Source organism: Staurois parvus, unplaced genomic scaffold, assembly GCF_062004578.1.
Source record: "Staurois parvus isolate SC_StPar_1 unplaced genomic scaffold, SC_StPar_1.0 ptg001133l, whole genome shotgun sequence".
Lineage (NCBI taxonomy): Eukaryota > Metazoa > Chordata > Amphibia > Anura > Ranidae > Staurois > Staurois parvus.
Window position 1 is genome coordinate 3,787,651 of NW_028318929.1, and position 15,129 is coordinate 3,802,779.

The 15,129-nt window shown below is 42.8% G+C and overlaps 2 protein-coding genes across 5 annotated transcripts in view; one reads left to right on the forward strand and one right to left on the reverse strand.

Annotated features, from left to right (window-relative positions):
* Positions 1 to 6,623, forward strand: part of APOM (apolipoprotein M) — a 49,957-nt gene extending 43,334 nt beyond the window's left edge. For both annotated transcript variants that reach the window (XM_089659141.1, XM_089659140.1), the window contains exon 6: positions 6,529 to 6,623. In XM_089659141.1, coding sequence (XP_089515267.1) covers positions 6,529 to 6,551 — 23 coding nt within the window. In that variant the 3' untranslated portion in view covers positions 6,552 to 6,623. The remainder of the gene's footprint in view (positions 1 to 6,528) is intronic.
* A 3,188-nt stretch (positions 6,624 to 9,811) lies between these two features.
* CUNH6orf47 (chromosome unknown C6orf47 homolog) overlaps positions 9,812 to 15,129 on the reverse strand; it is a 31,741-nt gene continuing 26,423 nt past the window's right edge. For all 3 annotated transcript variants that reach the window (XM_089659138.1, XM_089659137.1, XM_089659139.1), the window contains exon 2: positions 9,812 to 14,186. In XM_089659138.1, the coding sequence (XP_089515264.1) occupies positions 13,512 to 14,186 (675 nt within the window). In that variant the 3' untranslated portion in view covers positions 9,812 to 13,511. The remainder of the gene's footprint in view (positions 14,187 to 15,129) is intronic.

Here is a 15,129-nt window from a genome sequence, read left to right on the forward strand (position 1 = left end):
GGACCTGGATCTAAAGGCCCCTTTCATGCGGGTAGACCAACAGGGTCCACCTGTCTGTTTCTCAAGTGGACCCGATCAGACCACCTATTGTTTTCTATGGGGAGGCTGATGTAAACAGGCATGTGTCCGTTTATAACCGCCTACATCCGATCTGCTGAAAACAGACGGATGAGGGATCCATTTCCCATCCATCTAGCGGATCAGATGACAGTCGGATGTAAGCGGACAGGCGGTCCTTTTACACCTGATTGCCCCATAGAGAATAGGGGGCTGTGTATTTGTCCACTCTCCACAAGCAGAGCGGACATGGACCTGTCATCTTCTTGAAGGAGTCTTCCCCTTGTGAAAGGGACCAAATTGTATCTAAAACCAAGAACAAAACTGTAATCTGTTGCAGCCCCATAGAGAATAGGGGGCTGTGTATTTGTCCACTCTCCACAAGCAGAGCGGACATGGACCTGTCATCTTCTTGAAGGAGTCTTCCCCTTGTGAAAGGGGCCAAATTGTATCTAAAACCAAGAACAAAACTGTAATCTGTTGCAGTTTACCAGTCCTTAGATGTAGTTTCTGAATTCTTTTTCATTCTTTTTTTCCTATATTTTGTGGTCCCGCCAGTAACACCCTTCCTGTCCTAGTATGATAACCCTTATTTATTGTGCTGTATCTATAGATCCCTAGGAAAGGGATTGTTAGGACTGCAGACGACCTCACCTCCGTAACATGGTGAGGAGGTGTTGTGAAGTTCACAGTGATCAACTGGTCAGAGATGATAATGCTAAAGGAGATCATTCTTCAGAAGGCACAGGACAGCACTGGATTTTTGGCAGGATCAACAAGTGTATTTTGTATATTTTGCCATTGGCCTCTAATGTAAGGGGATCCTTCTTCATCAACAACCAATGCAAAGGAGACATTTCTCTACTGGCCACCAGTGTAAATGGGGAGTTTCTTACACTGACCACCAATGTAAGGGGATGCTTCTCCACCAACCATCAATGTAAAGGAGACATTTCTCTACTGGCCACCAGTGTAAATGGGGAGTTTTTTACACTGACCAACATTGTAAGGGGATGCTTCTCCACCAACCATCAATGTAAAGGGGCATTTCTCTTTTGGCCACCAATGTAAGTGGATCCTTTTCCACTGACCACCAATGTAAATAGTGTTTTCCTGTACTGACCACCAATGTAAATAGTGCTTTTCTCCACTGGCCAACAATGTAAATGGGGCATTCTCTATTGACCATGTATGTATGTCTTTCCACCAATGTAAAGGGGACATTTCTCTTTTGACCACCAATGTGAGGGGATCCTTCTTTGCCAACAATCATTATAAAAGGAGGCATTTTTTTACTGGCCTCCAGTGTAAATTGGACATTTATCCACTTACCAAGGATCGCTCTCCACCAACCAACAATGTAAAGGGGGCATATCTCTTCAGGCCACCAATGTAAGTGGATCCTTCTCCACTGACCACCATTGTAAGTAGGGCATTTCTCAACTGGCCAACAGTATGAATGGGGAATTTCTTTACTGACCACCAACATGAAGGAATCCTTCTTTACCGACATCCAATATAAAGGAGATACTTTTTACTGACCACCAGTGTAAATTGGGCATTTCTCCACAGACCACCAATGAAAGGGGATCTCTCTCCACCAACCACCAATGTGAAGAGGATATGTTTCTTTTGACCACCATTGTAAGGGGATCCTTCTCCTCTGACCATCAATGTAAATAGAGAATTTCTGTATTGACCAACAGTGCAAACGGGGCAGTTCTCCATTGATCACCAACGTACGTGGGCACCTCTTGACTGGCCACCAATGTAAGGTTGCTCTACACCGACTATCAATGTAAAGCAGACTTTTTCCACTGATAACCAATGTGAGGTGGTACTACAATGGTAGTGACCGTTGACCACCAAGGTTAAGGGGCACCACACACTTCACTGCCTGTATTTTTTTCTTTCTCATTATCCAGTAGGTATTAGATTAATTTCATGATTTGCAGTGAAAACAATCTTGTGGCATAGGGCAGTGGGGTATTAAAAATTATTAAATATTTTGTATTCTTTTTAATGTATCATGGGCTGCAGATGTTTTCATTTTTAGCAGGGGTTTCCCAAGGCCTGCAAATTATATTGAGTTTTTTTCCTTAGAATAGGGAATAGAATAGAATATCATCTGCTATGTATGTATATGTCTGTTATGTATAACCTGCCAATATTCGAGCATTGGAACTCAGGCACAAGGCCAAATAAGCACTGGTACAAGATGAGGCAAGCAGGCACCATTGAGTCACACATGCCACTAATAAGTGAAATATCTTTGTGTGGGGGAAAGTTAACACTTCTCAAAATGCAGCTGCTACAAGCTACCATTTCATCATTAAAGAAGAATTCCAGGTATGGCAACTTTTACATAGTCACACTGGACCAGCTTGAACCAATGTAAGCATGTACAGTCAAGGCCAAAAATATTGACACCCCTGCCTTTCTGTCAGATAATGCACAATTTCACCCAGAAAAGTGTTGCAATTACAAATGGTTAGGCATTCTCATGTTTATTTCTTTTGTTTGTATTGGTATAACACAAAAAAGCAGAGAAACAAAAATCCAAATCTGACACATTCTGCGCAAAACCCCAAAAAAGGACTGGAGAAAATTATTGGCAACTTCTCAAAATTATAAGAAATAATTGCATTCCAAATTTTTGATGCTCCTGTAATTTGTAATTAAACTCACCTGTATCACTTAACAGGTGCTGACAATATTGAAATCACACCAGCGACCAGTTAAAATGGTGAAAAATTGATTCAATCTTTCTGTTGTGTCTCTCTGTGTGCCACATGGAGCATGGAGAAGAGAAAGAGCAGTAAAGAAGTGTTTGAGGATTTCAATCTCAACGTTACAAGTCCATTTTCAGTGATCTTAATGTTCCTGTGTCCACTGTGTGCAACATTGTCAAGAAGTTTACAGCCCATGGCACTGTAGCTAATCTGCCTGGACGTCAATGATAGAAAAATTGATCACAGATTGCAAAGAAGGATTGTTCGAATGGTGGATAAAGAACCCAGGAGGACCCCACTGCTGACACAGAAACATAAAAAGACAGACTGGAGTTTGCCAAACTTTACCTGAGGAAGCCAAAATCCTTTTGGGAGAATGTGCTGTGGACAGATGAAACAAAATTACAGCTTTTTGGTAAAGCCCATCATTCTACTGTTTTCATAAAAAGAAATGAGGTCTTTAAAGAAAAGAATACAGTCCCTACAGTCAAACATGGCGGAGGGTTACTGATGTTTTGGGGTTGCTTTGCTGCATCAGGCACTGGTTGTCTTGACCGTGTGCACGGCATTATGAAATCTGAAGACTACCAAAGAATTCTGGGGTGCAATGTAGGGCCCAGTGTCAGAAAGTTGGGTTTCCATCAGAGGTCATGGGTCTTACAGCAGGACAATGACCCAAAGCACCCAGAAATTGTTTCAGACAAAGCGCTGGAGAGGACTGAACTGGCCAGCAATGAGTGCAGATCTCAATCCCATAGAGCTCCTGTGGAGAGATCTTAGAACAGCAGTTGAGAAAAGAAACCCTTCCAATCTGAGAGACCTGGAGCAGTTGGCGAAAGAAGAGTGCTCCAAAATTCCAGTAGAGAGGTGTAAGAAACTCATTGATGGTTACAGGAAGCGATTGATTTCAGTTATTTTTTTCAGGGGGCGTGCTACCAAATATTACATTGAGGGTGCCAACAATTTTGTCCAGTCCATTTGTGGGATTTTGCGTGAAATGTGTCAGATTTGGCTTTTTGTTGCTCCACTTTTTTGTGTCATACCAATACAAACAAACAAAATAAATATGAGAATGCCGAAACATTTGTAATTGCAACAATTCTCTGGGCAAAGTGGTGCATTATCTGACAGAAATGCAGGGGTGCTGATATTTTTAGCCATGACTGTATGTGCCATATTGTTGGGATCCCTGTGGATGCTGGAAATCACTATAGTAGGCAGCACTAGTTATTACTACTGATTATGGGTCCTTTGGCAGCTGCCTTGCTGCTTACTAAACATGGAGTCGCTCACTTGGAATGGATGCCATTTACTGTATAGTACAATTTGCATTTTCTCAATGAATGCAAAGAGTTCTCTGAATGGACAAGGTAGAGAGGGGGAACAATAACTTTATGATCTCCACTCCCACCAATCAGAGAACACTTTACGTTTATTGAGAAAATGGAAAGTGTTCTCTGAACGGTGCCCGTGCACGTTCCCTCGTGAGCACACGTCTATGTCTAGCTGCAAATACCACTAGCAGTGGTGCCTACTACACTGATTCCCAGCTCCCACCAGGACCCCACAGTTATGGTAAATACATGCTTACATTACATACCTAACCTTCAGCTTTATATTGAGAGAGTACTTTGTCTGCTGGTGGAGCAGCCATCTTGGACACAAATTGGGTCATACTAGAGCAGTGGTTCTTAACCTGGGTTCGATCGAACCCCAGGGGTTCGGTGAGTCAGTCTCGCGGGTTCGGCGGAGGTGAAGACCCACACCCGACTCATATGATTCGTGATGACATGCCCCGCTTGTCCATCATTGGCTGCAGGTGGTCACGCAACATCGCTTAGCCCAGTGGTCGGCAAGCCGCGGCTCGCGAGCCACCTGCGGCTCTTTACATGCTTTAATGCGGCTCTTGTGTGCCGGGCGCCCGCTCCCCTCCCTCCTCTCGGGCGGCAGGGACTCTGCAGCGTGATCCAAAAAAAAAAACAGCCAGGGCAGCGCGCTCAAATGCAATGAGTGGCCAGTCTCGCTACCACTCACATCCTGATAGCCAGTGATTGGCTGTCAGGATGTGTGTAGGCGGGGCAGCGTGACGAACGTGAGAGGAGCTAGGCTCCTCTCACAGTCCGCCCTGAAGACCGGAACGGCACGGGAATACGGCGAGAGGAACGCGCGGAGCAAAGGTAAGTGAATTGACACAGGGGGGACTTGGCTTACTACTTGCTACTTACTTACTACTACTATATGAGGGATGAATTAATATGGGGGATGAATTACTATAGGGGGGATGTATTACTATGGGGGATGAATTACTATATGGGGGATGAATTACTATGGGGGATGAATTACTATATGGGGGATGAATTACTATATGGGGGATGAATTACTATGGGGGATGAATTACTATATGGGGGATGAATTACTATATGGGGGATGTATTACTATGGGGGTTGAATTACTATATGGGGGATGAATTACTATATGGGGGATGAATTACTATGGGGGATGAATTACTATGGGGGATGAATTACTATATGGGATGGGGGATGAATTACTATATGGGGGATGTATTACTATGGGGGATGAATTACTATATGGGGGATGAATTACTATATGGGGGATGAATTACTATGAGGGATGAATTACTATGGGGGATGAATTACTATGGGGGATGAATTACTATATGGGGGATGAATTAATATGGGGGATGAATTACTATATGGGGGATGAATTACTATGGGGGATGAATTACTATATGGGGGATGAATTACTATAGGGGGGATGAATTACAATGGTGGATGAATTACTATATGGGGGATGAATTACTATATGCGGGATGAATTACTATGGGGGATGAATTACTATATGGGGGATGAATTACTATGGGGGATGAATTACTATATGGGGGATGAATTACTATAGGGGGGATGAATTACTATGGGGGATGAATTACTATATGGGGGATGAATTACTATGGGGGATGAATTACTATAAAACAGTGGTTCTTAACCTGGGTTCGATCGAACCCCAGGGGTTCAGTGAGTCAGTCTCGCGGGTTCGGCAGAGGTGAAGACCCACACCCGACTCATATGATTCGTGCAGTAAATATTCATTATTATGTTTTTTTTTTTGTGTGAAAATCATGTTTTAATGGTTTTGTTCTTAACGGGTTTGTTCATTTTGTGCACCTATGTATAAATATATACCTATGTTTTGAATTTTAAAAATCATATTTTATTTTTCCAATTAAGAAGGGTTCGGTGAATGCGCATATGAAACTGGTGGGGTTCAGTACCTCCAACAAGGTTAAGAACCACTGTACTAGAGCCTATTAACCTACCAGCAGGGGGCGGACTGACCATTTGGAAACTCGAGCACTGCCCGAGGGCCGGGGTCAGTAGGGGGCCCCATGAGATGCCCCTGGTACCTTTTTCATAGGCTTTTTTGAGTTTGGGCAAGGACACAGGGGCCCCATGATCCCCTATTGCCCGGGGACCCATGAGTTGTCAGTCCGCCCCTGCCTACCAGCATGTCTTTGGACTATGCAGGGAAACCTACGCAATTAGAGAGAACATGCAAACTCCATGCAGATAGTACCCTCAGCGGGACTCAAATGGAGGACTCTAGTGCTGCAAGGTAAACATGCTAGTCACTAGGCTGCTATGCTGTCTGTAGACTGTACCTGTCCTGTGTATACATATCATGGTGGAGTAACGTGGTGCATTCCTTTCTTTTTGTTTTTCAGAACACTGTCATCTGAATGAATGAGCTTCCAGCCTCAATATACTGTATGGTTCTAATTTGGAAGAACTCAAACAATAAATCTACTGATAAACCAAATGTAATACTGCATTGTGTCCATAAAGACCCTGTGTTTTTTTTTTCAGTTACTTCTCTTTATTGTGCTCATTATGATAAGTGGTATTTAAAAAACGAAATTTTAATCACTTACGGTTCTACACGCATTTTAAAAATGGTGCCGGAGTCTATCTGCAGGGTTAATTTAGCTCTTGAAACAGTTTTAGATTATCCCCTGACATTTTGTTGTATGGTGTCCTTGACACAACTACCGTCCTATGGTGGTGTGATTGGATTTCTCAGCTAATTGACCAATGAGATTCCCGGCATCACAGGGCAGGGGTTCTGTTAACCCCCTATAAAAATTGTACTAGTACTGGGTACTAGTTTTTAGACGTTTGCATGGCATTATACATTTCAAACCTCTACATCAGCCTTGTTCAGCCTGAATTTGCATGTCTGTAAATTTGTAAGAACAGAATGTCTATAACATGCCATTCATGTAACCCAGCCCTGTGCGTTCCTGATATAGAATAGCAGGGTGAGATACATGTATATTATCAGCCCCAGCCCTTATGTTAGTCAGGCGTGAGTCATGTTTCCCACTGCCTTCCTGTCTCTGTGTTAAAACCTGAATCTGCTGACAGCACCGGTTCATGTACTAACTAGGGCTGGTCATACACGTGTAGATTTTCATTCAAGCTTTTTCGTTTTAAGAACGTCCATTTGATCTTCTAATTCTAATGAGTTCAATTTGGCGTTCGTTTTCGACCTCAGTGATGAAAACATTTTTGACAGTGAATTTAGTTTTCTTCCAGGAAAGTCCATTCGTTCCAAAATCAAATGTTAAAATTAAAACTTGCAAATGCCGTTGGTCAAGATGAATTTTCACACAAATGTTCATTCGAAAATCTACTATCTTATGTCCAGCTTTAAGCAGCCCATACATCATTCATTCTTTTTTGTTCAATCAGCGGGTTGAATAAAAGAAAATGACCTGATTCTGCCATCCATACATTCAATGTGGGTGGGGGAATCCTTCCCACTGTGGTATGGTATTCTGACAGTGGGGTGACTTCCCCGCCATCAGAATACACTGATCAGTGCTACTGGTTATAGCCAGCAGCTTTAATCGGCAAAAACTCGACAGGCTGGTTGTACAGAAGTTGAGTGGTAGATCTGTACAAGCAGCCTGTCCCTACATAGATTAAAATTCAGCTGGTCCCTGCTGAACTGACTGTATTTCGAATCATGTATGGCCACTCTTAGGCTGCGTTAGTTTTATGTGTACAGTGGGGAAAATAATTGTTTGGTCCCCTGCAGATTTTTGTACGTTTGCCCACTTACAAAGAAATGAAGGATCTATAATTTTTATCATAGGTGTATTTTAAATGATAGAGACAGAATATCAACCAAAACATGACTTAGTACTTGATGGAGAAACATTTGTTGGCAAGCACAGAGGTAAGACGTTTCTTGTAGTTGGTTACCAGGTTTGCACACATCTCAGGAGGGATTTTGGTCCACTCTTCTTTACAGGTCTTCTCTAAATCCTTAAGGTTTATTGGCTGTCACTTGGTAACTCGTAGTTTCAGTTCCCTCCATAAATGTTCTATAGGATTAAGGTCTGGAGACTGGCTAGGCCACTCCATGACCTTAATGTGCTTCTTCTTGAACCACTCCTTTGTTGCCTTGGCAGTATGTTTTGAGCATTGTCATGCTGGAAGACCCATCCATGATCCATCTTCAGTGTTCTGGCTTAGGGAAGAAGGTTCTCATCCAAGATTTTACAATACACGGCTCTGTCCATTAGCCCCTCAATGCAGCAAAGTCGGCCTGTACCGCTAGCAGAGAAACAGCCCCAAAGCATAATGTTTCCAACTCCGTGCTTGATTGTAGGGATGATGTTCTTAGGGTCACAGTGGGCATTTTTCTTCCTCCAAATACGGCAAGTCAAGTTAATGCCAAAGAGCTCAATTTTGGTCTCATCTGACCACAACACTTTTTCTCAATCCTTCTCTGAATTGTTTAGATGTTCATTGGCAAGCTTCAGACAGACCTGTACATGTGCCTTCTTGAGGAGGGGGACCTTGTGAGTGCTGTAGGATTTCAATCCATGGCGGCGTATTGTATTACCAATGGTTTGTTTGGCGACTGTAGTCCCAACTGCCTTAAGAACATTCACAAGCTTCTTCCATGTAATTCTGGGCTGATCCCTCACTTTTCTCATGATCATCCTTACCCCATGAGGCAAAATCTTGCATGGAGCTCCAGACCAAGGGCGATTGACGGTTATTTTGTATTTCTTCCATTTGTGAATAATCGCTCCAACAGTTGTCTCCTTTTCCCTAAGCTTCTTGCCAAAGATCTTGTAGCCAGGTCTTCCAGCATTGTGCAGGTCTACAATCTTGTCCTTGACGTCCTTTGACAGCTCTTTGGTCTTGCCCATGGTGATAAAGTTTGAATACAAGAAAGAGATTCTGTCGACAGGTGTCTTTTATATACATAATGAGTTGTCGTTAGGAGCACCTTCTTAAATTGACAAGACTAATCTGTGTACCAGATGAGCACATAGCCAGTCTGTGTGAGCCAGAATTATTGTAGGTTTGTAGGGGATCAAATACATATTTCTTTAAATGAACTGCAACTCAATTTATAACATTTGTATCGTGTTTTTTCGGGATTTTTGGTTGATATTCTGCCTCTATCATTTAAAATGCACCTATGATAAAAATTATAGACCCTTCATGTGTTTGTAAGTGGACAAACTTACAAAATCTGCAGGGGATCAAATAAATATTTTCCCCACATATTTGACTCTTAGGGATTCTATGAGCCATCGTTGTAAACACCATGGGGTTGCTGGAGCTCATCCCTAATCACCAGTCTTCCAAAATTGTTACAGAGATGGCTGCTGAGAGTTTAGTTTCCCATGCTATAGGCACATCCCCCAGAACTACGTCTCCTAAGAGCCCTTTACAAAAAACAGTGCATATGCAGGCTCTTGGGGATCAAGGAAGCAGCATGATTTTGTTGGGAAAAAGAATCAGTGTAGGCACGTAGAAAGAGACAGGAGAGATAGATGGTGTGCTGTAGTCCAACAGGAATAGCTGACAACACTACGAGCCGAAACAGGAGGAAGTTAGGCGCTTGCTGGATTTATGGTAGAGCAATGGATATTTCTCTGTACAGGCAGTAATTATAATGGAATACACATGGGAAAATGTGGATGTATTGCAAAGATGTGCTAAAAATATCCATTTTTTTTTATTTTGCCCTGACATATACTGAAAGACAGATTTCACAGGATAATACTAGCATCTTTGTAAAAAAAAGACATTTAATGGTTTTTGAATGAACACACAACTGGACTAATGTTTTCTACATTTGACTGAAGATAATCCGTTAGCAGTCCTTAACTTTTCATAGTTTGATACACCTGTACCCGCCAGTGTGAAAATTCATCCACTTTATAACTATAAAGTAACTCACAGCTCCAACAAAAAAACTAATTGAAACAACAGTTTAAAAAAAATAAAATAATAACCGTGCACAGTAGCGTACCTTTGTAATTACATTGTGTAGCTATAAACTGTAAGAATCGCAGATACTAATTATTAGACCTCTGGCTCAGAATGAATGTTGATCCCCTATAGATATTCTGGATTTTCACTTTGAAGTTCGTGGTCCCTCTTGTGTCGACCTTTCTTCTAGAACAACAGAAACTATTTTATGTTGAATAGGTTCCACCAAAATCTTAGTTTCCAAGGTAATCTCCATTATTTTTAAAATGAATATATGTCACTTTAGAACTGCGATGCATTCTGGTCCACGTTGATATTAGTATGTTACTGCTGAAAACCTGAACAGTGTTTTGCTCATTTCACAGGAAAACCTAAAAATATCTATAAAAATACTTAGAAATATTAATAATAATATAAATTATTGCATCCCAGTGTACTCTGTAATCAGATCACCCCCATAAACTGGAGGGGTAGCCAAAAGAAATCTTATATACTTCCTCCAAGAACAATAATAATAATATTAATACAGCACATTAGTTTTATTTAAAGCTGAACTCCAGTCAACCTTAACAAATAGCTTTTTGGTGACCCCCCCCCCCATACACACACATAGTGAGAGTTAAGGGGTTAGTTTATCTTTACCAAAAACGACCTATGCCGGTAATGGGGAGCCTTTGGATAAAAATAAACTGCAGCTTTGACCAAAATTAAATAATGACCTTGCTATAGGTGTAGGCCATTTACGTACCTCCCGAAGCCTGGTGGAAAAAGCTGGCAGAGATGGCATCATTCCATCCTGCCTTGTTGCTAGTACGTTGCTAAGACACTCCCAGCTGACCAAAGCTCTTTCACATACACTCGCTCTCCCGTCGCAGTAGTTCTGAGAGATGCTGTGATGGAAGAGATAGTGGAACACATAGCTGCAGGAGAAGCTTGCTCCTGTGATAGCTGGGGTGAGCAGTAATGGTTGGGAGTGCCTTAGCAATGTCCTAGCAACAAGACAGGATGGGATGATGTCATCTCTGGGAGTTTATTGACCAGGCCGCAGTAGGTACATAAGCAAGGGGCATGTGCCCTGGGTGAAGTGTTGATATGTGGAAAGGGGGGCATGTTGGGAGCTTTGGCTGCTCTGTTCTCCAGTGCCTCACTAACAGCAGTAACTGCAGTGTCATTCCTGTCAGAAGGAGCAGGGGCCACAATAGCTTCTGGAGGGAGGATTCTGCTCTCTCTTCCCTCTATTAGCAGCCTACTGTGGGCAGAAGAGATTGGGCTGCAGCTGAGAACACATCTCCCGTCTTAGCATGGTGCTACTGAGGAGTGAGGGCAGACTGCCTTCATTCCCAGTAGGCCCTACTCTTAGAAGGAAATCTGAACTGAGGCACAGTTTTCCATCTTTACCCTGGGCACTGGATGACCTTTTCTGGCACTAGTCCCCACTGCATTCAAAATCACTGCATAGGTTTTAAAAAAGAAGTAGTTTTTCAATGTCATTCCTATAGCCTGTGCATGGGCTCTCTCAAGCCTGTGTAAAAAAGACTTCTAGGTAGGCGACGAACCTCCCCCGGCCCATCTAGGCAGGACAGGGCCGACATTAGCTGAGCAGGAATGATTTCTCTGACTTGTACAAAACTGCACATGCCCAGTCTGTCTATATCTCCTATGTTATAGCAGCTGCTCAGCCCTGCATTGCGTGTGGAGGGAGGTGTTGCCTACCTAGGAGTTTTTTGGACAGCCTTGGAAGAGGCTACTCATGTAAAGACTCATAAAAAGCTGCTTCCTATTCAAAACCCGTGCAGTGTTTTTAATGCACAAGGGATACTGTATTGCTTTGGCGATTTTATTGTTTTTAAGGTAAACTACCCCTTTGACTCTTACTATCCTGAGGGTGGCACCCCAAATTATTTTTAAATGTTGACCAGAGTTCAAATTTAATAAAATAGCGCAAACAGCAATGATGTCTCGTAATTCATATCAGCCAATCAAAAATCAGGATTCACTTGCCTGATTGCACTTAACAGCTAAGCAGTTACTGCTGATTGCTGTGGGCCTTAGCCCATCATTGCTGTTTGCACAAGAAGCAAAAGTGTCTGAAATAAAAACGGTCTTATCTTTTCTATTGCAAGCAGATTTTTTAAACATGCTGGAGTAAGGAACATTAATAAATTGCTAGGGGCAACAGTTCTTTTTCATTCATTTTGCAAACTAGGCTTAGTGCTGCTAAAGGGACTCTCTCATGAATCACAACACCTCTGTGCAAAACCTCAGATTGAAAATGCCATTCTAAGCTATGGAATGGTCACCCTAAAGCCCTACTTCAACCAAAATGGTTTATTTTGCTATGAATAGAGCAGGAAAGGGTTACAGTCAGGAGCGGACTGACAATTCATGGGGCCCCCGGGCAATTGGGGATCACAGGGCCTCTGTGTCCTTGACCACACTCAAAACACACCCAAAAAAGCCTATAAAAAGTACCAGAGGCATTTTATGGGACCCCCTACTGACCCTGTGCCCTCGGGCAGTGCCTGAGTGCTCCAATGGTCAGTCCACCCCTGGTTACAGTCACGTTTTTATTGACATGTATGTCTCTGTTAAGAATTCCACTGTCACAAGAGGAATTAATGATCAATTTCTGAAAAGGGGACCACCACCCCATTTCTTGTACAGGTGTCACACGAACAGGTATTGGGTGCTAGTCTTCCATTGCAGTCTCAGAAAGTAAAATCTGAACTAAAAAACAGTTAAAAAAAATAAAACCTAACAGATGTCACGTGGACAGGTATTGGGTACTCATCTTCCATTGGAGTCACAGACAGTAAAACTGGAACCCAAAAAAATTTAAAAAAGTAAAACCTAACAGATTATGTAACTCTTTCCCACTCTATCTGAAATTTTTTAAAAATGGCTGGAGTTAGTCTTTAAGTGCAGGTAGTGTTACTGGCCCATAAATAGCCTGGTGGAGGTGAGTGTGGGGGATCAAAGAATAATAGCTTCAAGCTAAGGTGTCACAAGTGGGTATTTTGCTTTGCAACAGATTCCCGCTACAGCCTGTCAGTAAAAAAAGCATGGGAACTGGCATTGCTGTTTAAAGGTGCCAGCTGCATGACTTCACTGGCTGCAATGGGGGAAGTAAGGATGACGACGACAGTTCAGGAGCAAATCTGCAATGGCAGCTTCCATATTTCGGTCTTGACAGGTTCCCTTCAAATAAAACTAATTAGTACAGCTTCAGCTTCTTTTTTGGTTTTTGGGAGATCCAACACTTTCATTTTCCTTACTTTGGCTCTGCTGAAAAAATCACATTGTAGTATGTCAAGTTGTAATTTTTCACAATATTTCCTTCAATCTTGAAAGTACTTAAGGCATTGTGGTGTTCAATGACAACAACATTTTATGTTTTCCAATCTACTCAAGCATGTCCAACTTCCTCTTCCCCCTCGCTCTCCCATTCATCCTGCGAGTTGCCTTCATCTTCACTTCCTCCGGCCCACCTGTCCTCTCCATACTGAATTTCTTCTTCAACATCCTCTTCCTTCTGCTCATTCTTGACATCTTCTTCTTTCCCTTTTTCATCCTCCCGTTCTGCCCTGAGGCTAACAATTAAGACCAGTGTCTGTAAAACCACATAAAGTGATGTCAGCTGTAAGATGTACTCTTGGGCCAGCCAAAGGAGGAGATACATGCCATATGTTGTGGCCAAGAAGACAGCCACTCCATGGATCCACAGCTGGAGGGCTCCTTGGATTCCGAAAACATCCAATGTTATCCGAAAAACAGGAGAAAAGAGCCAGAGGCAGCCAGATGCACATACATCTATTATATGGTGGACCAGGTTGATGCAGATCTGAAAATGTTCACTTTCAATGTTTGAATGGATAGTTGGTTTTGGGTTGTCGCGGTTCCTCAGTGATGGGAGGTATGACCGAAGAGTGGATATATTTGGCAGAGGTATTTCTGGGAAAGTCCATTGTCTAGCTTTTTGCGGTGAGCTTTCTGGATGTGATGGAGTACCTTTTGAAGAACTAAGGAATTTAGAAAAGAAGGCCGGTGGTGATGGCCACTTCATAGACCGATGGAGGAACATCTAGACAGATAAAAAAGAAAGAAGTCAGCTCAAGTAAATAACATTAAAGTGAACCTATCTGCTATATTAAACCATTCAAAGTAATACAATGGCCTTGGAGCAGACAACACATGCTTCCTGCTACTACCTTTGGTATCCAGAAAACCTCCTTCTGAAAGCAGTTTTACCTTGTAGTCTGATTTCAGGGTTGAGCCTTGCCAACTGTTACATCACTGTCCAAAATGTGCGCCACAGTGGTTAGCGTTCTTAGTCTTGAGGTCAATTAACACCTTGGTGCCCGAGCATACGCAAATATGTGACCTCTCACTGGCTGGGCCTTGGCATTGAGGGGTGGCATATTTACGTATGCAATGTAAACAAAATATGTGCTGAGAGCGTGTGCTCTGCACTCTCCCGGCATATTTACAGGCGCCTCATGAAAAAGGTCCCGATCACTACCTGTGGTCCAGAGCTTTCCGATCACGTGACCACTGTGACAGCTAAAACACAGCGGTCATATGACCCTAAACCCTACCTCCCGATGTCACAAACCCCTTAAGGCTAGGTTCATATATGTGTGGGTGGTGCCGTTGCGGATCCGCACAAAAATCCGTGCAGCTGCACCACCAACACACATTAATTCTAATGGCACGCCGCTCACATTGGAAATCGCAACCGCACTGGGAACCGAGGCTCCCGTGTGGGCTACGGTTTCCAAAGAAGTCCCGTGGCATGGGAGTCCATTCAAATGAATGGGCTCTCGTGCCCATGCAAAATGTGGCCCATACAGCCGCATATATGTGAACCAGGGGTAAGGGGCTGGGAGGCGCTATCGCCAAGGGGTTAGTTCACCTTTACTGAAAACTGCCTATACAGGAGTGGCTGTAGATAGAAAAAATAAAACTCTACAGCTCTGACTAAAATTAAATAATGCCCTTGCTATAAGTGTAGGCCATTTACGTAC